Source organism: Typha angustifolia, chromosome 9 (genome assembly GCF_048772165.1).
Source record: "Typha angustifolia cultivar Huaian chromosome 9, ASM4877216v1, whole genome shotgun sequence".
Lineage (NCBI taxonomy): Eukaryota > Viridiplantae > Streptophyta > Magnoliopsida > Poales > Typhaceae > Typha > Typha angustifolia.
The window spans coordinates 7,526,028-7,548,972 of NC_133247.1; the positions used below are offsets into that span (position 1 = coordinate 7,526,028).

At 35.8% G+C, this 22,945-nt stretch overlaps 1 protein-coding gene across 2 annotated transcripts in view; it reads right to left on the reverse strand.

Moving 5' to 3' along the window:
• Positions 1 to 1,815: 1,815 nt before the first annotated feature.
• The window catches only part of LOC140767196 (dol-P-Man:Man(5)GlcNAc(2)-PP-Dol alpha-1,3-mannosyltransferase), a 43,030-nt gene continuing 21,900 nt past the window's right edge, over positions 1,816 to 22,945 (reverse strand). Inside the window, exons 8-13 of one of the 2 annotated variants that reach the window (XR_012105550.1) lie at positions 19,198 to 19,286; positions 18,146 to 18,262; positions 17,550 to 17,668; positions 17,354 to 17,432; positions 2,372 to 2,484; positions 1,816 to 2,211 (exon numbers count right to left, since the gene is read on the reverse strand). Coding sequence is in view for 1 of the 2 variants with exons in the window: in XM_073107025.1 (XP_072963126.1) it covers positions 2,162 to 2,330; positions 2,428 to 2,484; positions 17,354 to 17,432; positions 17,550 to 17,668; positions 18,146 to 18,262; positions 19,198 to 19,286 (630 nt within the window). In the remaining variant the exon portion in view is untranslated. Of the gene's footprint in view, positions 2,331 to 2,371; positions 2,485 to 17,353; positions 17,433 to 17,549; positions 17,669 to 18,145; positions 18,263 to 19,197; positions 19,287 to 22,945 lie in introns of both variants that reach the window. The other variant, XM_073107025.1, reaches the window with a different exon arrangement.

Genomic DNA, 22,945 nt, shown 5'->3' on the forward strand with positions numbered 1-22,945 from the left:
GCTGATAAGTTTATTTTATAAAATGCTCAACTCTTTAACATTTTATGTTTAGAAAATGCTGAAGAGATAAGTATTCTATTTGAAACAATCGAAAAAAAAATTTTAAGTAAATTTGGAAAAGCTACGATCTTTTCTATAATTTTGAGCGTAGTTGGATTCAGAAAATCATTGTCATTCCAACTTATAAAACTCTTTTATATTTTCACAACGAAATATTTTATAACTAAAAATAGATAACTTAGCACAAAGTTATAACGTTATAATTTTTTTCTTTATATTTTTTATTTATCTTTTTTTTAGTTGTTTAAACAATAAAATACTTAACTTTTCAACATTTTATGTGTATCTTTTTTTTAGTAAAATACTAAAATATTCATCATTTTTTGTTGTAATTAAAATGTAGATTAGATAAGTGTTTTACTTGATAAAATGCTAATCTAATTAGTGTTTTACTTAGGTTGGGACAAGTAAAACGCTTAACAATTAGCATTTTATTTAAGGCTATAGTAAAATAAACCCATTTTGGTACTAAGTTGGAGATATAAGCCACATTGGTTTAAAAAAGAAAGGGTCTAGTTTGGTCAAAACCTCCTTGATTTATAACCAAAATATTACTGCAGTGAAAATTTTGAATATATCCTCCTTTGTTTATCTGGAAAGGTGTGAATTAGGGTTCTCTGAGTATTTATGAATTGATTCCTTTTTCAATAATGTTTGGGAAATAGTGCCATGCTTTTCACTATCATTTGAGTATCCAGACATCGAAGATTAAGAATGTTGAAAATGTCCCATAATTCAGTCGAATCTTGATGCATTTTATTATTTGGGGAAATTAACTGGCTTGCATTTTAACCTGTCTCTTCTTTTTTTTTTTTTTTTTTTTTTTGAGAATAAAGGGTTGCACCCAGTTACCCAGTTATATTATTAAGAAGATAATGTATTGAAAACCCTTTGAACACTAGCAAAGAATAACCCTCCAATTATTACTTGGACCGTGACTTCTCAAGAGGTTTTGCAATTTAATTGTATTTGAAGTATAGATTTAGCATATAAAATTGAGTGCATATATATTCTATGGTCAATGCATATTTTATTATGACAGAGTATACATAATGTGATACATAGTAGAGTCGAATCAAAAAATCAAATGCAAAAGCTCCCACCCCAAGTCCTAAGAAATTATTTGCAAGATAATTCCACTTTATAACAACATTAGCAAGTATGGACTAAAACATATGTTACATGCAAATAAGAACCACTTTGCTTTGCAGTGCGCACATTAAATGTGTAATGCCGATATTTATGTAAGCAAAGCGTATCTTTATATAAGAAATGTAATGCAAATAAGAACCACAGCATGAACCTTTCTATAAAGCAATACCAGTAGACCTTGTCTGCAAAGAGTGAGTTGTTGTCTGTTTGCAAATGTTATTATAAGAAAAATACTTCATGTTGTTATGATATCCACGGCAAAAGCCACAATGAACTATAAGAGCTCTTCTTGTGACTAAGATTCCATCAGCAGCAAGAGTACAGCTAATTCCCAGCTCTTCAATAAATTTCTACATACTTTCTTGTTTGCCAGCTGCAAAGCAGATTCATCTTTTGTTTGCATATTGGCATGGTTTTACTCTTATCGTACTAATTTATCTTGAAGATATGATTACATCTCTTTTATATGCACATTCCTTCCGCTTGTTTGTGATTACATTTCTAGGAATTTATATATGACACGAGACTCCTAACGGAGATAACCACTGTCCGAGAAAGCAATTTTTCATGTCTACCTAAAAAGACTAATAAATAGAAATAATAGATAGACAAGGAAACTTCCCGCCTTCTCAAATAATAGAAATAATTTAAGAACTGTTTTACAGTACGGGCCTCTTCCCTGAACTTTGAACTTTGTTACTTTCTCAAAATTTTCCACTAGATCATCATCAACAGAAATTTCACAGGTCTTCCCTATCCAAGAATCTTACATAGTTGCGGTTGCCCAGGAAATAATTGTCAGAATTGAATTTTTTTTTTCTTTTTGGAAAAAACAACGCAAAACAAGTAAACTTGTTACCAGTTAATGAACTTCTTAAATCATCCGTACAGTCTGCTGTATTCTCAAAACATCCGTGTTGCCGGTTAATGAACGCGGTGCAGTATAACATCATCCCTCCCTTTCTTGTGATGTCTTCTTATCAATATAGGGATGTTCACCTGGGGAAATCCAAAGGCCCCATAAAATTGATAGATGAATACACAACAGTATTATAGAAGAGTAGAAGGTTGAGGGATATATATTCCAGCAGAGCTCCACACCAGCAAACAAGAGGAGCCTGCATAGGAAAAGTTTGATGCAACATCATACATGGAGTACCTTACTCGACGACATACTCTGGAAACAAATAATCAGAAAGCCATCGAGATTCCTACCGTACAGGAGTAGGGAAAGGTGTCTTCCACAAAAGAAAAGGCAATGAGTAGAAGTACCTGCAACCATCAAGGAGATGAAATTATTTCTATGTACTCAGATAGCTGATCAAGACATGCATAACTAGAAAAAAATGTTACATGTATAATGTAAAGGCACATAATGCATTCATCATCTGAGTATCCAGATAAATTTGTATGCAGCATATTTTACAGGCAAGCCAATAAAGCAAGAGAAAACTACAGAAATCTCATTCAAGTTTTCTATTACAATTCCCGTGTCAGCACACATTCAATGTTAGTTGTTTAGAACTGACTAGTTAACTAATGAATCACGTAGGAAATACTGCATGTACATGTCACTGAAAGGTACTTAATCGCACTTTAGTATGACTAGCTATTGAGAGACTAAAAACCACATGCGTCCTGGCAGTAAGACTATGAAACTCAAGAAGATACATATGTTGCACTTACTTGAGGAAAGACTATTTTATATAACATTGAAGAGGACAACGAATTCCTCTCAGTAGCAGTGTTTATTTGAAAGGATCAAGAAAAAAATCTAACTCTGGTTATTGAACATTCCTTTTGGAGAGAGCTGAACTGATACTAATAATCCAAAAGTTAAGTTATAAAATTGTAGGGTATTTTACAAATCACACCCTACATTTTACATATTTGTAATTCACACCTCGTCTTTAATGATTTTGTAACTTGACTCCTTATTTTTCTTTATAATTCTCGTTTAACACCTTAATATTGACTAACTAATATTAACCAAATTACTAAAATACCTCACTACTATTTTTCCTCCTTTTTGCCCATCCTCGAAGAAGGTATAGATAATTTAGATATTTATAAGTTATTTTATATATTATATTATAATATTTCTTTGTTGATACCGTTTAAATTAACGAAGGGTGTTAAATGAGAATTATAAGAACAAAGTAGGAATCAAGTTACAAAAATTTTAAAGACAAAATGTGAATCACAAAATAGATAAAATATAGAGTGTGATTTATAAAATTTTTAAAATTATAATATGAAGTTGTAGAGATTGTTTAGTTGCTCTCACTTCTAAAGAGGGTGCTCAAAGCTGGGAAAAGCTTCTCTTCATTATAAGTGTCATTGGCAGTTTCACATGCATCATGTTGGCAAGCACATATACTTGAGCAGGTAGTTTCACACGCATCATGCTAGCAAGCACATATACTTGAGCAGGGTCTGGGAGCCCCTCCATGGGGTCTTAGAGACCCATCTACACAATAATTAGACTCTTCGATCCAGAGTCCACTCCATGTGCAGGAGAGGCTCAGTACACATATGCAGGAGCATTAGGGCCTTGCATGTGAATATACCTAGAGTGCTCACATGTCAGCACATAATTCTAGAGCCCCTTGTCCAGGCTTAACCATTTTCTTGATTGAAGATCCATGTGGCCCTCTTCCTTCTTCTTTTAAACCTCATCCAACTTGAGCAAAAGAGGGAGGTTAGATTAAAATGATAGGCAACAAGAATTCTAAGTTTAGAGATAAGACTGATATGCTATGAAGCTTTTCTTTAATAGTTCTAATAACAAAATACTCAAATATGATGTCTTACATGTATAGGGGTCTATCCCTTATATAGCAATAATAAAGTATATAATATAGATTGATTGGAGAGGCTCAATGCTTGTGGCAGGGCTGTCAGAATTCAGCAAGCATCACCATAATCTTCTTGTGCACATCAGCAAGGATAAGGGCAGCAAATGATTAAGAGTGAGCTTCCATTGGCTCCTCTTATCCCTTGCATAAAGCCCACAAAGATCACTAGTTAGTTAGAGGCCTTTCCCAAGTCAACAAAGATTGCACAACCTTTCTTGTCCAAAAGTGAACAAGAACCAATACAGTCAAAGGTTTTGGTAGATCACTTGAGCAAAAGACCTAAATATCATTTAAAGAGAACTAGGTGAGTATCATGACAAGGATTTGGTGCACCCAAATTGCATGATTTTTAGTGAAAAATAGGTTGGTTATGACATTTGCCCCTACCTAATGTGCGAACGTCCCATCCAACAACGCCTCAAATGTCTACCACAGCTCCTCAAACTCCAAAAATGTTGTTTAGTGGAGTGTCTTCACTCTTGGTTGCTGATGCGAACTAGGTTAGATCGGATCACATCACGGGAAGATTGAGCTCAATGGATTGAGTCTAGTTATCTTATCTGCTTATTTGCTTTAATTAGAGTCTTATTACGTTAGAATTTGTTAGTTAACTAATTCAGCTCTGTGCAGTTTCGTGAAAATGTTCGAAGAATATTCCATAGACGACCAAAAATTATGAAACCACTTGGAGAAGATCGAAGACGTTCTAATCTATAACTTTCATATTTAAGGTTTCTCCAAATTCAGACTCTATCTGTGACAGAACGAAGAATCAATCCGAGAAGGATAAGAAATGCTGATTTAACTAAGTAATGTTTATCTCTAGGTCATGTTTATCTCTTATGTAAGCACTTAAAGTAAGTCTAGTTAAGTCATATAAGCCACTAAGGTAAGTTCAATTAAGTCATGTAAGCCTCTAAGACAAATCCTAGTTCGAGTCGTATAAGCCTTTAAGACTAGTCCAAGTAGGACTCATTACACCCAACCTATTTATATAAAGAGGCTGGGCTTCTTTGTTTAAGATAGAATTGAAAGGAAGGAATATTGAGTTAAGTTCAGTTAAATTTATTTACCTTGCATTACTTATCGTCCTTATCTTTTACCATAGCCATTAGATCGTCGTTATCTTCCTAAGAGTAGATCTAAATTAGAAACCCTAATTTTACCTCCAATCCATAACCACTATCACCTCCAACAGCCACCCTACTTTACAGCCGTCCACTACCACCCTTGGCCATCCGCCACCCTCTGACGACCGCCGCAATGTCGGATATTTACCATTAATTATATCTTTCTATCCAGACATTTGATTGATGTGAACCTAAAGCCATTAGAATCCTAACTCACGAGGCTACCTCCACCTAAATTTTATAATTTTCTTACATCGAGTCGATCCAAATCTAGTCTGTAATAGTTGCACACCGAGCCTCACTTCAATGTCATGGTTTGTCATTCGCCTTGATGACCTTCACTTGGACAGATCTTTGGGCATTGTGTTCTTGAACCCTCCAAGGATGTTGGTGGCTTTCACTAGAATAGCCACCTAGTCTGAGAAAGTTGCCTAAACCACAACTCGTTTATTGGGTGCCTTCTTCGTGAAAGCACCCCTATGCACATAACCTTTTCAAGGAAAGTAGTTGTCAGTTTTAGATCGTCGACCTCGTGGAATTTAGACTGCAACTTCATTAATCTAATTGCCTTAGAAACTCGGTCATTGGATGCCTCCTTCATAAGCATAACCCTATGCATTGCAACCCACTTAAAAAGAGAACTCTTATATTGATCTCATCAACTTCAATTTGTACTAAGCAAGTCGTCTCTGTCATAACTTTCTCGTCAGCTAATCCCTTTGTGAGAGCACCTTTATATGCTGCAGCCTTAGGCTCGTTGACTCTAATTAGCAGCTCCTCCAAATAAGATGCCTCAACAACTCTCTTGCTAGGTGTCTCCTTCACAAGCACAACCTCATGCGGAGAAGCCCACTCAAGGAGAGCACCACTCATCTTGAGCTCATCAACCTCCTCATTGACGCCAGACTACTGCTCTTGCAAGCGAGTTTGCCTTAGCCGCAACATACTTCTTATTTCATCAATCAAGCTCCATCTTTGAGCTTGCAAAATTGGATTTTAAAGGTGCCTATGGAATCTCCAAGGCTGTCCTCCCGTGAGAACGTGCCGATCCTCCAAAGGTAAGGCTTTGGTGCACCCAATTATATTATGAAGTGTTCAATTATTAATATTAATTTTAATGAATGTCTTCAATCATAGTATGTGTTGAATAACATCTATATTTATCTATTACTTTTTCTTTAATAAAATAGGTTATTTACAAAAATAATCTAAATGTAAAAGTATTATAATGTAGGTTTTAAACTTTTATACATATATTTAAACTAAAAACCAAAGCTTGACATATTGAAGACTCAAAAACATCTTTAAATATCCTAAAAGTTTATTAAAAATATTATAAATACATGCCAGTAGCACGTAGGGGCGTGCCACTCACGTAAGGTCATGCAACTGGCATGCAAGGGTATAACATTGGCGCAACGAGGCATGCCACTCACATAGGGGTGTGCCATTGGCACGACGAGGCGCGTCAAGGCGTGCCGCTTGGCACGCCCTGTGTCGACGGGCATGTGCCGTGCCGATGATGGCACGGCCATCATTGGTACCAGTAGGGAAGTACATTAGCTGGCTCAACTCCAAGGGTGATCTCAATGCGGTGGTCCTGGGGTCAAGCCGACAGCATGCCGCTTGGTTCTTAAAATACCTCGCTAAACTCTTTCAATAAGTTGGTCACTTCGATAGGCATTCCTTCCTTCATTTTGTGGTCCACTTGGCTCTAGACTAAGTTGCATTAAAAGGCCATGGCAGCCAACCTTAGCAGCCTTGCCGTTGGTTGAAGTTGGGCTCCAAATCACTATTGGATTTCATCACCGCACTCGTTCACATCACTTCGTTTGAAATTCATCCTCATCTCTAAAAAGTCAAAGGTGACTAGACCCAATAGTTGCTGTTGGGTCCCCAACACAATGTTAACCCCTTGTAAAGCTAAGGGGTGAAGATCCAAAGTAAAGAAATTGCCTTGAATCCAAGGTTCCCAGTTTTGGCCGATCTCGATCCTAACCGAAACTAGCCGGTGGGGTTTCAACCGAAACAGGTGGGAACGAGTCGGATCCAACCCTGGGGACATCAATAATTGATGTCCCCCCACCCACTTGCCTCTTTCTCCCTTTTCTCTCTTTCTCACGAGTCTCTTTCTCATCGATCTCTTTCTCACCAGCGACTGAGTAGATCTCCGGTGACCTTGACCTCCGGCGACGTTCTCCGACGAATATCCGACAACCTCAACCTCCGGCGACTTCGGGTGAGTTTTTTTTTCAGTTTCTAATTCATTTCTTTCTCTTTTTTTCATTGCGCATCTACTGCTACTGAGAACTTGAGAGGCTAAGGCAGAGAGGGGTGGAAACTATAAATTAGAAAGAAGTAAAAAAAAATAGAAAAAAAAATTGAGAGGGTTTTATTTTCATAAATTTTAAATTATTTTTATTTTATTTTGATTTTTGTTTATGTTTTTTTGTTACAAAGTTAAAATATCAATGGCTCCAAAAGAGAAGTTATATGATACCGACATTGGGTGGCAACATTGCAGCACTATTGGGTAAGATAAAATACGTGTTAAATGCAACTAGTGTGGAAAGGAAATGAATGGTGGTGTCAGCCGTTTGAAAGAACATTTAGCTGGAAGAAAGGAAAATGTAACAGCTTACACTCAAGTGTCCTTGAAAATTAGAAAACAAATGTTGACTCATTTAATTGGCAAAAAGAAGAATAAATAATCTACACAACTAAGAGAGTCAACGGTTCGAGAAAAATTAATTGATAATCATGTACACATTGATGATGATAGTAGTGAGTAGAGTGGGGAGGATGAGGAGAGATATATGAGGAGGGCAATGAAAGAGAGCAAAAATATGTATAAAGGAAAGGAAGAGATGAGAAGAAGCACCAGTGGTAACTTTCAGAGATCTAAATCTGTCAGAATCAAAAAAAAAAAAAAAAGAAAAAGAAAAAGAAAAAAGATTTGGGATGAGAAAGGAGGGTGCACGTGCTATGCACGTGCAACCCCTCCACTCTCCCTCTCGAGCACGCGACGAGGTGCTGTTAGGGGGGGGGGATTTCATTTAAATCCGAATCGGATTAGATTTGATCCTCATCTAATCTATAAATTAAACCCTAATCTCTCTCTCTCTGCTTAATGCTTAATAATCTCAGCCCTCTCCTCTTTCTTTTCTTCCTCCTTCACCGACAGAGTCACGCCGTGGAATCGGCCTGCCGGAGCGTCGCCGGAGCCAGCGGAGACCACCACGCGACTCCCCCGTAAGCCCTCTCTAACCCTTCAAAGTTAATTTAAGAATAATAGAGTTTAGTGAAAATACCTAATTTGGGGGTTTTCGGCCTCGTCGGCAAATCTGCCGGCCGGTGGCTTCGAGTCGCAGCCGCTACCTCTGGAAGCGCCTTGCCGTTGGCCTCGTGCCGTGGGCAATCACCGTTGGAGCCCTCGTGGCTCCGGTCGCCGTCGGTCATGGGATCGATCACCGTTCGCGGGTTCTCCTCCACCTCGCGAGGACGGCGGCACCGTATGGGTGTTGAGAAGCCAGGGATGCGGCCGGCGAACCTTCGTCGTGGCGGTCGCCGGCGTCTTCCTCTTTCTCTTCTTCTTTCTCTCTCATTTCCTCTCTTTTTCTCTCTCTCTCTTCGGTTTGGGGAAGACAGACTCGGGTTGCCCGAGTCTGATCTTCTCCCTTTAGTGATGGATTCGGATTGGGTTGGATCCGAATCCAAGGAACCCGACCCGGTTCCATTATCTAATTGGATTGGGCCTTAGCCCAATCCATTTAAGAATTAATTGGGTGGGCTGTGGGCCAACTGCAGCCCAGCCCAATTGATTTGGGCTTAGTTTAGCCCAAATTAATTATTCTTAGGTTAAATTATATAAACATTTTTAATAATTGTTTTGATTAAAAATGTTATTGTTATTTATTATTTAAGGTGGTGATTTTTAGTACGTGGGCTAGAGATTTGAGATTTTGGTTGTCTTGCCTAGACTCAGGTGAGTGGGTTCACTCACGTGTTTATTTTATTGTATTTCGTATTTTTGTCAGACCATGTAAATTTTCTGTGTGCAAATTATTTATTTCACCCTCATGTGTAAAAATTAAATTGTTGCAATTTCTGTGTGCAAGTCTATTTATTTCATCCGTACGTGCGAAAATTTAATTGTTTTATTTTCTGTGTGTATTTAATTATTATATTCAGTGCATCACCATACTTCGTGCTAATATTGAGAATTTTGAAAAGAAAAATGAGACTAGTATTGATATGACTTAGAGAACAGTCCCGATATAAATCGTCTGCGATTTTCCGTGGTGACTCAAGTCTATCTGAAAGTCTAGGGGAAAGTCCTAAATTAGATCACTGCGGTGACTTTCTTAGGTGACTCTGGCGGGGTTAGGGAACAGTTCTAGGAAAAATGAGAAAATTTCCTAGGTGACTCTAACTTCTCTCAACGGTTAGAGGAAAAGACAGAGTGTGTTGATCACAGGGTGATACCCTCTGATGACCCTAACCGGATCAGCTACGAAGAAAAGTCCCGAGCGTCATCTCGAGGTGACTTCTAGTTGATGTGGATCCACAGGGTTTAGACCCATTGAGACATATGATAGTACAAATATCAAAAAGATGTTAATATGTTGAAAACGTGCAAGGTTACAAGTTGTGACATTTCTCTATTATTATCATTGTTATTATGTAAAGAGCATGCCTATTGCATATTATGATGGATATTGTTGCTTTTAGTTTAATTTATTCAGCATTAATATGTTTTAAAATTTATTTGGTTCGAGTGGATTCCACTCACTGAGCTATAGTTGTTGGCTCACGAGTTCTATTATTTTTGTATTTGTCTATTTATTTCAGGTAATAGTCAGCGGGGCGACTGAGCGTGATGTATCCGGATTCCACCTCCACTTAGGATTTACCTATTTACCTTTCCGCTCTTTTAGATTTTGTGCTTTAGATTAGAAGATTTTATTTTATTTTATTTTAGTTTAGAGACTCAAAAACTTTAACATTGTTTTTATTTTAATTGCATTTAGTAATAAAATTTTAATAAAGCACATTCTCATTTTATTTATTTATCTTGTCATCGTATACGTAGAGAGTATTATTAAGGCTTCGTGCATCTCAAGCATATTGAAATGTATGACCGGTCATGATTCCTATTTTGGGTCGTGACAAAATCAATTAATATATAGGGAGAGAGAGAATATCGGGGCAGCAGTTCTACCCTTAGAACTCCTGATATTACAGTAGAGTCTGAAAATATTAGACTAATGGATACATATCCTCAAAAATAAAAAGGGATCGTACACAGACTTCCATCAAAACAGTTCTCAAAGAAATTAAAAATGCAAAGAAACATATTGGTAATCTCTAAACTTTTCTTATACAACCATATTCTTTTCAATGTAACTGATAGTTTTTATTATTACACTATGGTGAATGCTATACAATCAGTAGGGCCTAGTGTTCCTCCTCCTAGTTCAAATGATATTGCTACTAAATATCTTAACTCAAAAGAAGATGAGACTTCGTACTTACATTGAGACATTTAAACGGTATTGGGATGAATTTAGTTGTACACTGATATGTGATGGGTAGAGTACACAAAACAAAAAAATATATAATTAATTTCTTAGTGTACTCTGGCATGGGGATAATAGTCCTGAAGTCTATGAATACTACTGCTCATTTCAAAAATGCAAATTATATTTGTCAGTTGATGGATGAGGTGGTATAAAAAACGATGAAAAAAGAGTAGTCCAAGTAGTTACTGATAATGAGACCAATTATAAAGCTGTTGAAAATTTACTTATGATAAAAAAAACCTCATTTATATTAGACGCCATGTGCTGCACATTGTATTGATCTAATGTTAGAGAATATTACAAAAGAGCCTAAAATTGATATAGTCATACATGAAGATCAGATGTTAACAAATTTTATATATAACTATGGTTGAGTTCTTAATTTACTCAAGTAGATGACTGATAGTAGGGAGATCATCAGACCCAGCGTCACTAGATTTGCCACTCATTTTTTAGTCTTAGAGAGCATCATGGACTACAAGGATAATATTATGCGGATGTTTACATCACAAGAGTGGTCTATAAAAATTAAGAATATAAAACCTAAAGATAAATCTTTAGGTAAACTTTAAAAAATATAGCTCTTAGAAATACATTTTAAAATGATATTATAATTACCACCATAGTATTTGAGCCTCTTATCAAAGTATTAAGACTTGTAGACAGTAATGACAAATCTAAAAATGGTTTATTATATGAGGCAATAGACATAGCAAAAGAATAAATAAAAAAAATGTGGGCTAAAATTATAGAAAGTGATGAAAGATGATTGATTCTAGATGAAACAGGCAACTACATAGGATATACACGTTGTTAGTAGGCATGCTTTTAAGCTGTAAGTTTTAATTTACTAGTTACTTTTCTTTATGAATATTTAAAAACTTGAATGCTTATAAATTTTAAATTTCTACAGGGTATTTTTTTAATCCAAGATTTTAATTCTCTATAAATGTCAATAATGATAGTGAAGTCTTGTTAGGAGTTAGAAAGGTAATCAGCAGGCTTGAGCCCGATATTCATAAACAAATCATTTGCGATAAAGAAGTGAGTTATGATTCAATTAAATAATTTTATTATTATTTGTTTCAAGTTTTAAATTTTAATAAGTTGCTACAACTATATCTTGTAACACTCAAACTGAATGGTGGTCTATCTATAGATGGGAAGAGGCACCAAATTTGACGCCAATAGCAAAGAAGATTTTAAGTCAATCTGTGTCTTCATCATAGTGTGAAAGAAATTGGACTACTTTCTCCTTAATCTACACAAAAACACGTAATTAATTTACAATGGAAAGATTGGAGAAGTTAGTTTTTTATCATTATAATATAAGATTGAGAGAGAAATTTAAGAAAAAAGGCAAAAACTGAACAACTAATTGATTTAAATCATATTTTTGATGAAGAAGACCTCTTGACTCCATAGATCAGAGAAATAGAGGACAGGTTATTAGATGACAGAGATAACCCATGATTAGATGAGATATTGGGAGAGACCACAACGAGGGCAGAGACTAGTACGAGTCGTTTAGCAGCGAGAGATAATATACCTACTAGTACTAGTCATAATCCTGATGATACACATGGTGGTGAGATCGTCCCATCTACATTTGTTGAGGAAAGTCAAGGAGACATAAGGATTAATGACAGAAACTGAGGATGTATATACATATCAACGACGTCGTCATAAGAATGTTGCTTCCTATGATTATGGTACATCGAGTATTTATTGTTTGGAGCCATCACAAGATCCATATGCTAGTTATTATCCTCAATATCCTCAGTATTCTTAGACACAAGATTCAAATGCTGATTATTATCCTCCTCAGATGCAAGTTACACAACAAGATCTATACAATATGACTAGTATGATGGAATCACTTTTTGGAGCATCAAGTCCCAGACATCAATATTTACAAACTTATGGTGATTATGAAGATGAAGACTACAAATTTACGAGAACCAACTCGGTATTCATCAAAGTTTTAAATTTTGAGTACGTTAATACATTTTTTAAGTTTGTAGACTTTATCTGTGAGTAATTTTTGTTTTCTTATTTTTCTGTCATTTTTTCTAAATTTTTCTGCATTTTTTTGCATTTTTAAATAATATTTAGACTTTTATATAATTAAAAAATAGTCCAATCCAATACGAACAACCGATATGTATCATTTTTCTAGACGACCGATACCAATCCCGATACTGGGAACCTTGCTTAAATCTTCAAAAGAACCCCTTGACATATATTGTTCGCCCGAAGCATTGTACTATATCCAAGTGCTACATCATACCTAGAGGTAGCCTCTATAGCCATGTCTATCCTCTTCACTACATGCTCATCCATAAAATTATGGGTGCTCCTGGTGTCGATGAGGATCCGCACATTTTGGTTCTTCACGATACCGTCAACCCGAAGCATCCTTGGCGCATTAGCGCCAAATGTAGATATGCATGGAGATCTCAGCATAGATCTCCTCACTATTCTCCAAAGACTCTCGGTCTTTAATAAGGTCCCCTAGTTCATCCTCTGTTGGTTCACCTTCTTCCACATCTTCGGTTTCGTCCAATACCATCACCGTGGCCGCCAATCGAGCACACTTATGCCTGGGGATGAATTTCTCATCACAATAGAAGCACGGCCTATTTGCTCTTCCGTTCTTCAACCTTGGCTTGTGTTAGTCTTCTCATGGGGGCTCGAGGAAGTCCCCTCAACTTTGTTTGTGGCCGTGGAAATGGCCTTGCATCTACTGTCCTTAGCAGGCCTGTTAGTACATGGTGTGCGGTTGTAGTTTACAGATCTACTCCTCTGGCCTCCATGGTGCTCTAGCCCTCTTTTGTTGCCATCCACAGCTCTCTAAGTTTCTCTTCCATCACTTAAGCTACGGCGAAAGCCTCAAGCAAGGTGGCTAGCCGAGCGGCTTTTACTTCCGCCTGTTTCTCCTGCCAAAGGCAACTAACTAATGTGTTCTTGAGTTGAGAATCCACTAAGCCCTGAACTCGATTGCTCACAGTTCAAACTTCTCTTGATATGCCCCAACTATAATCCTTTGGATCAGCTTAGTGAGGACAACTTAGAAATCTTCATAACTGGAGGGCCCAAACTGGACGCAAATAGCATCAGCAAACTCCTCCCATGATCGGTAGGGTTGAGCCTGGTTCATGGTTTGGTACCATCGGATGGCGGTGTCTTCAAGGTGGAAGGATGCTAACAATACTTTTTGTTCATTAGGTGTTTTCTGGTACTTGAAAAGTTGCTCTTAATTATTTTGTTTCCGAATAGTTGTTAGTTTCCTATCTAGATTGGATTTATAGTAGTTTTCAGAGTTTTATAGTTGTTAGTTTCCTATCTACTTAAAAGAGAGGTGGTGTATAATGGAAAGCACGTTATTTTTGATGAAATTGATTGCTAGTTCTCTTCTATTTTTGTGACCGTGATCATAAAATTTCTTCATCAGCTATGACAAATTGCTAACAGAGTCATCTTCCACAGAGATCACCCTATGGCCGACATTGTTCGAAGAACAGCAGACTCATGGGGACACCAGCCTAAAGAACGTTATACTTGATGGCTTTTCTAACAAAGCTACCAACAGCTCTAGTATTCATTTGAGTATTGCAAATGATGCAACAAGAACTCAGGCTACAAACATGACTGACTTCCTTAGCCTTCAATGCTCGATGAATTGTGGGTAACAGTTGCACAACTAATAATCATTAAAGCCAACAACAAGCCTCCACAAACGAGTTGGGTAGGAGACCCAGCATGCAACTCGTCATTGGGCCCATATGACGGATCTAGCAATGAGAAAGTAGAAAAATATCTTTCTTGAATGTAATCCAAGAAGGGCGGGGAGAACACATTGGGATCTGCAAAAACACTTTAACTTTCTTTTCCTTCATTCAATGATCAATTACATATAGAAGATCTTTTTGACTGGAGAGGTGGAACACTACTTTGATTACATGGAGATCATTAAGGAAAAGAAAGTTAAAGTGTGTGCGTAAGGATGAGCTTCCTCATAGTGGGATCAACTAGAGACTGTGCACAACAAAACAAATACTGCGTACCCATTTCCTTCCTACCAACTATGATCAATGCCTTTTTAAAACAATATCAAAATTGTCAAGAAGGGAACTAATCCATTTGTGATTATGCTGTCGAATGTTGTCGACTCTACAGGAATGATTTATTTGGAACAAAATCTTAACAAGTAGCAAGATTTCTTGGAGCACTTCATCCAATGATTTATGATCGAATCAAGATTTAAACCTATCTTCACTCTTAATGAGGTGGAGAAACAATTAGATCGATCGAGTGGGAGCACTAGACCCTACAATATATTGTCTTCTGCGACAAATTCAATGGATCCATCACCAAATAAAGTATGTATTCCACTGAATGATTCAATTACTTGATCTAGTCCACCAAGAAACCCGATGATGCAATCAAATGTTGCCTCTCAACCTACAACATCAAAGAATTCAACAATTTTATTGCCAAAACTGATTGAAAACAACACTGGGTAAAACTGATGTGGAGAAGTAGGACATCATTCAATGGAATGCCACTGTCGATAATGATTTGATCAAAGAAGAGCAATATTATGATGATCAACAGGATGGCTCATATATCTTATAAGGATGAAAGAGTGTCTTTGGTAGTCCGAAAATTACTGTCTGCTCCAAAACAAGATCCTTCTAAGCAGTAACGTAGTATTTTGACTATTTTCAAGACAAGATGCACTGTAAATCAATGGGTTTGTGGCATTATCACTGATATGGATAATGAAAATATTGTCTCACAACTGACGTTTAACAAATTGAATCTCCTACCTATTTAAGATTATCTAAACACTTATTCTATAGGATAGATCAATAGTATTGGCAAGACAAAAGTGATGAAACAATGTCTTATCACTTTCTCCATCAACCAACTATACAGGGATCAAGTTCTTTTTGATGTGGTTCACATGGATATTTGTCATACACTCCTTGGTCGCCCATAGCAGTACAATGTCGTGATAATACCTTTACTTTCTATAAAGATGGAGTGAAGATTATTCTTGCCCCTATGTGCATGGAGGAAAATGCACCAAAAACACACAAAGTGAAAGAAGCTTTCCTTTTAGTCAGTGACATAGAGCATGAGTCCCGAGAAACTAAAGAAGCCTTAGCTCTGATCATCAAAAAAGAAGGTCCAATATCGATGCTAGAACCACCCAACGTAATAACATTACTTAATGATTTTTATCTTTTCATACCTGACAAGCTTCAAGAAGGTTTGCCTCTGGAACGAGACAAACATCCATATTGATCTCATTACTAGCATGAGTCCACCAAATCTACCAAAACAATGGGACATAGCCCTTGCCCAAGCTGAGTTTGCATATAATAATATGAAGAACCGATCAATGAGAAAATCACCATTTGAGATAATGTTCGAGCAGTCACCAAATCATCTTGTGGATCTTGTTCTTTATGAACAGTCGTACATAAACACCGCAAACTTAAAGTATTCAAAGAACATGACTTAGTGATGGCACATCTCAGAAAAGAACGAGTTCTAGTGGCGACTACAATTAGTTGAATTCTAGAAAGATTGGACCCTTTCACATTTTGTGCAAGATCAATAATAATGCTTACGTAATCGACCTTCCAAACAGTTATGGAATTTCAAAGATATTCAATGAGGAATACTTGTTTGAGTATCATCCTTCCGAAGTAAGTCCATTATTTGACTTGAGGATGGTCATGAGGGACTAATGTAGTATCAAGTGTTTCCTAGTTCTCATAGATTCCTAATCTTAAAGATTTTCTAATTCTTACATTCTCAAAGGTTTACTAATTCTCATTGGACTCCTAATCTAAAAAGGTTTCGTATTTCTAGGATCTTTCTTAATTACTTAGTTTCATAATAGTTTTTAGTTTCCTATCTAGATTAGATTGCTAGTAGTTTTAGGAGTTTCATTTGCTTTAGGATTGTTCTCTATTTAAAGAGTAGTGTACAATGAAGAACACATTACTTTTGATGAAATTGTTTGTTTCTATTTTACTTCTTCTCTTCTCTTCTCTTTTCTATTTTCTATTTTTGTGACAGTGATCACAAAATTTCTTCACCGATTGCGCCAAAGATACTTTTTAACTTTAGGTGAAAAAGAGAATGAAGAAAAGTTGATCAGGCCATGACAAGCCAGCACAAGTTCACACAGCTCAACACTGCTCATGGTTAATGTTTGTTTAAACAAAAAACATAACTTCTTTGCAAGTACCAAAACAAGAACTTATAATCAGTAATAACAATCTCACCTGTGATAATTAAGTGCTCAAGACAAGTAACTGATATGCAAAGAAATGAAACCCACATAGTACGCATGTTTAAGAAGACAATAAATGGAAATATAAAAAAAGAAAAAAAGGAAAAAAAAAAGCATATAGCAGTTAATTAATTGAAGGATCCTTAACATCATCGTATAAATATGCAGATAAGTAAACCAAGAAATGTAGGATATACTTATCCTTCTGCCTTCTTTCTCCAAGATGAAAAATAACAACCTTAGCATGAAAGTTCTTACCACGAATAGAATTGATAATGCAAAGACCGAGCAAATACGACACCAATGAAGTTCCCGACAAACATAACTGTTATAATATCTGGATGAACATCACAAGTAAAGTCAGGTTCAGGTTTAGTCAAAAATCTATAAAGTATAAACTATCAAAAAGAAGACAAAGATGAAGTATATCACTAGTTTATCTTGAAAACCGTACGTTCTTTACTGAGAGTTCTAAGTCTGGACTCTAAAGTAAGAAACTTTTTTATAGATAAGGATTTTGATACAGCATCACTCAGTCTGGAATTCAAGAGCTGGAATAGTCCTCCTTCATGCCTGTAGATGATGTTTGATGCTATTAGTAAATTGTATGCTTTCAAGAAAGGTCAAATATGATGTCCAATTAAAGCAATCCATCTTTTCCATAACATGAAAAATAGTAGGACAACTGACTAATAGTCATATAGTGGGAATGCTTTGTGTAAAAGTTATATAGCACAATGATTAATCATTGGGACATAAAGAAACAATAAAGCTCAGCTCAGACACATGGCTATCCCATCCCATGAGACAGCATTTTCTTGATCTCTTCTCACCTATCTGATAAGTGTGTGTGGTCAATCAACACATGATTATTTCAAAATAAAAAGGCAGCTTAAGCAGAACCATGGTTAATCGATGAGGATCATACCATGCAGATCATTTTAAGAGAGAAGCAGGCCTAGAATAGTTAAGAGAAACTATTTTAATTGTATGTCTTAATCAGATAGAATGTATGAGTAAAAGATGGCGCTTTTAATTTTGTCTACTCACTTGGACCACCTAAAGTGTGCAAACATCAGTAGGACTGTAAGATGAAGAACCAGTAAGGCACTGGCAAATTCTTTTGATATGAAAACACTTTCTGGGACAAACTTGAAATTGACGGACCTGAAAAACAAAATAACCCATAATTATGTCAAAAAGGACAATTTATATGCATCATCTTAAAGAAGCATGAACTTATAAAAAACCTATTTCTGTTGCAGGAATTGGACTCTTAGATTAAGAAACAGAAAAGTAAAAGAGCAGAATAAAATCAGGAATAGATGCTATCAGAATTCAGCCTGATCACCTCCCAGCAAGATCTTAGACTAATATAATGCAAAAATGCATGTTTTATGCAAATAATACTCTTTGTATCTGTGTCCATTCACAGATGGATGAGCATGAAGTCTTCTGCATGTTCATTTTTGCCTGAAAGTAAGCATAATTACTGTATGCTACTTCACAACAGCAGGTAAGATATGGTTACTAATGACTGAAATTTAAGTACTCCTGCTGGAAAGCAGAATACAGTTTTTTGAAACTCAGCTTAGTACCACATGATATGTGCAAGCTGCAATGAAAAAGAAAAATCAAGATTATGGAATATATTATAACTCCACTCGTTACGTACTGAAACAAGGTTTAATATTTCTTACATAAAATCTACTTGTGATGCCATTGCACAGGACGTGCCAAACAATTGCATGCTATTGCTAGGCATGTACCATCCAGGGAGCCCATGATGTGTGGAGAACAGAAGAAGCATGCAGCACATTGGCATGGCACTGGCCAACACAGCTAGACATGCAGATGCAAAATGCAATTATGGAACTTAAAAGAAGACATCTACTATTCATGGAGAAACATTTGCAAAAAGAAACCAATAGTATAGCTTCCTAGCATACATATTTAGATATTTAAAAATGAGATTGAAGAGCTTCAGATGCTTTTGAATTTTCTTTTCTACTCGATGATTTCAGGAATTTGCAGATTATTCAGTCCTTTTTACAAACATAAAGCTTGAAAATAACTTCAATTTGGATAGCCTGGATATGCACCAGAAGTGGATGAAGACACGGCCTAGATTGAAGGCTCTTGAAATGTACGCAACTGGATATGATGACAAGAAAGGCAAACCCAAAAGAATCTGCAAAAAGTTAAAAAAAAATATTCATAGTACGCAAGCATGGCTACATGCATGACAGAAAATTGTCAAACAGTCCACTGTTGGATGCCTAGATAAACTTTGCAGTACATTAGCAGAGTAGCTACTATAATATTTGACCCTCAAATTATGGATATTAACTAATGCCACCATATAAAACTATTGCCCACAGAGAATAAGTCATCAAGGCATATTTTAAGCAGCTAAATGACAAATAAGCAAGGAAGAACAACCACATGGGTAGCTGCCATAAATTTAGGATTCTTCCGCACTAAAGAAAGATAGCCTTCATGAAAAGAAATAAAGGAAGACAACTGTGTACATCAGTTATGCTTTCAATAGGTCACTACAAAGCAGGAAATTTGGACAGTACATAAAACGGAAACTTCTTTTTTGTTCTTTTCTTTTGCCTGTAAATTCTACAAATTTTCTAAAGAATCTAGATATTGTATTTAGAGTTTCACCTACTGTTCTAAAACACAGTGTGATACTGTGATGGTTGTTAAACCTACATTTCAAAAGAAAAACCAAAATGAAATAACTTGAGTATTCCCAAGTATGTGTAGATATTACTAGAGGGAGAATAAAGATGAGAAAGCAAGATGACAAATAGGATTTGATATGAAGAGATCAAAAACCAGCACGGTTTGAAGTTTCAATCAGAAAGAATACAAGTTGAAACTTCTTGAACACTAAAACTGAAGCAGCACACTGATCAAGGCTGAAAGCCTGAAACCAACCAAGAGTTTTTGGTTTTTACCTTTGTTTCAGAACACTATGGCTGAACCGACCATTTTCACCCAATTTTCCATTTTTTGGTTTGTCGAGACAGAACTAATCAAAATCAAAATTCCAAACCACAAAGGGAAAGGTCTATACCACAATCAAAGTACAACAGTACAACAGCACGAGTTAACATCCATAGAAATAAAGAATATTAAAAGAAAGAAGACAAAATAGAAGCAGATAAGAAAAGACACAGTATGGTAAATGTCTAGCAAACCAATTAGTAAGAAGGAGAGTGTTTAAAATAACATTTTTGAAAGATGCGCATAGCTAGAACAAAGGATTGCCATGCTAGCAGCACAGGCATTACGATCGTGTCTCAGAATGCACATGTTAGATCCCCAAGAACAAATGATTGATTTATCCATTCAAAGAAATTTACTTGAGGAACTTTCTTTGACAGAATATATAATTTCCAACCATGGAGCCCGCAAAAGAAATCCTGAATTGTCCTACAAGTCATATTTATCAGTATATCTTTTACAGGTCAAACAAAAAATAAAAGATTCTAATGCTTTTTCCGCCACAAAATTAAACTTAAATAAGGTAGACTAGAAATGAGAGGTCAATATAGGACAATGTTGCAATTCTCTTTATTCTGACTCTGTCTTTGCCAACCAAAGGAATAATCCAATATTATAGTGTTGGTATAGACAAAAATTGTGCTATGACCCCAATTCCAGAAGTTAGTACATACTGGTACTTTCAAATATTTGATTGATCACAATTTTGTATATTCCATTTACTAGAGATGTTCCCAGGCAATTCATTATAGGAATATTTATAGGCTGTAAGTTAGATAACTTGTTTACACCTGCCATCTCAATGGTTCGGAGCAGAATTTTGAATTGGCCCATTAGTTGCTACCAAACTGTAATAATCCAAAAAGGACAAGCATAAAAATAATATTATAACGATTATAGAAGAAAGAAGGAACTAGTTATAATGATAAGATTAATAGTAAAATATTAGTGATAACATTGATTTTACTAATACTAATAACAAACAATCATATAAACAACTTATTTTGAAGCAATTTTCGATTTTTTTCTAATATTTACTTAAAGTTTTTTTTATTTAAACTTTCATTTCTTATTTTGTCTTCTCACCCTGCTCCCTCTTCTCTCTTCTCCATTCTCTATCTCTCCCTTCTTTTTATTTTAATTCTCTCCATCTCCAGCCGACTTAAACAAACCAACATGGAAGTTTTCTTTAGAAAGCTCTCTCTCTCTCTCTCTCTCTCTCTCTCTCTCTCTCTCTCTCTCTCTATATATATATATATATATATATATATATTTCCGCATCTCTCTCTTCCTCTCTCTAGTTCTCTCTCAAATCCACTGCTGCCGCCAACAGTACCGCTCCCTCCCTCTTCATCTCTACTCTCTCAGACGTCCAAACCCAACACCAAACAGCTACCGCCACAACCCCACCTCGTTGGTGACCTGGTCGAGCCAAGATAAACCTCCTCCTCTCCACCACACTCTCTCCTCAACCATTTTTTCATCCCACCACCACCCACCACCATCGCACCCAACTCCAACGACCACACTACCACCATCACCTCCACCCTCCCCACTCAACAATTTCATTGCACCACTATACCACCATCACTTTCCTCTCCCTCTGATAACCACGCCATCACCACCACAACCTTCCTCTCACTCCTAACCCCCAACGACAATCATGTCACTCTTCTGACTGCCACCTCTTGCGACTCTGACCTAGCTGTAAATAATGCTAGGCCTCGACCCTGCACTGATTCACAGCTCAGACTAGGCCAAGCCTAGGCCAACATAGTAACTCTCTCTTTTATTTATTTTGTCATTTTAATTTATCTTGATTTATTTTCTGCTCCAATAATTTAGTAACTAATTAAATTCTAACTTTAGTAAATTAAGTATGGAATAATATCTAGTTTACTAAAAAGATTTTCATAATGAGTGTTAAAGTAATTAAGTATTTTATTTGAGAAATTAATAGCCATATTCTAATAGTTACTAATCCCATTAAGTTATATATTTATTTATATATGTAAATGTATTGACAATGACGTATATATCTATTGTTATAAATGTATGTCCTAGCATACTTAAAATTATACATACATACATACATATATATATATATATACAAATACTATATTTTCATATACATATGAATAATACACAAGAATTATGTCTACATTGTTGGAATTATCTTTTATTATAACTATATACATATATATAACTAAATTTATTAAAACAGAAAATAGAATAGAAATATAAATAGCAATAACCATATTAAAATAATAAGTAATCAATATGGGAAGTAAGCCACGAGGTTCAAATTTGATCTTTCCCTGTTACTCAACGAATTTGTACCAACGGAAGTAGAGACTCGAGAGTACCTCGAGGCAAGTATTATGTGATCAATAGATGACCAGAGAAAACACCGAAAGCGAGAATGCGGGAAGTAGTCTTACCCCCTAGACGCCTTTTGCAAATTAGGATATATTAAATATTTATATATACGTATTATGTTTTGGCCTCCAACATGATTATATGGTCCTATCAAAAGATTATTACAGTTAAACATATTTTTATCATTCATTTGTTAGGTTGATCTCAGGCATAAGTATACAGATGATTTAGAAATGATTAGAAATAAATCTTGTACATATTTTATTAGTCGAGTTGGTTTGTAATATGAGTAGGCATATGATAAATATATAATTGGAGACTGCATTGAATCATATTTCTTTCGACTTCTTTACCATCTAAATTTTTTATATCCATGAATTGTTATAATATTAGATAAATATATATGATCTATCATTTAAAAGAAAATTATGAAATTATCCATATGTGATGTAC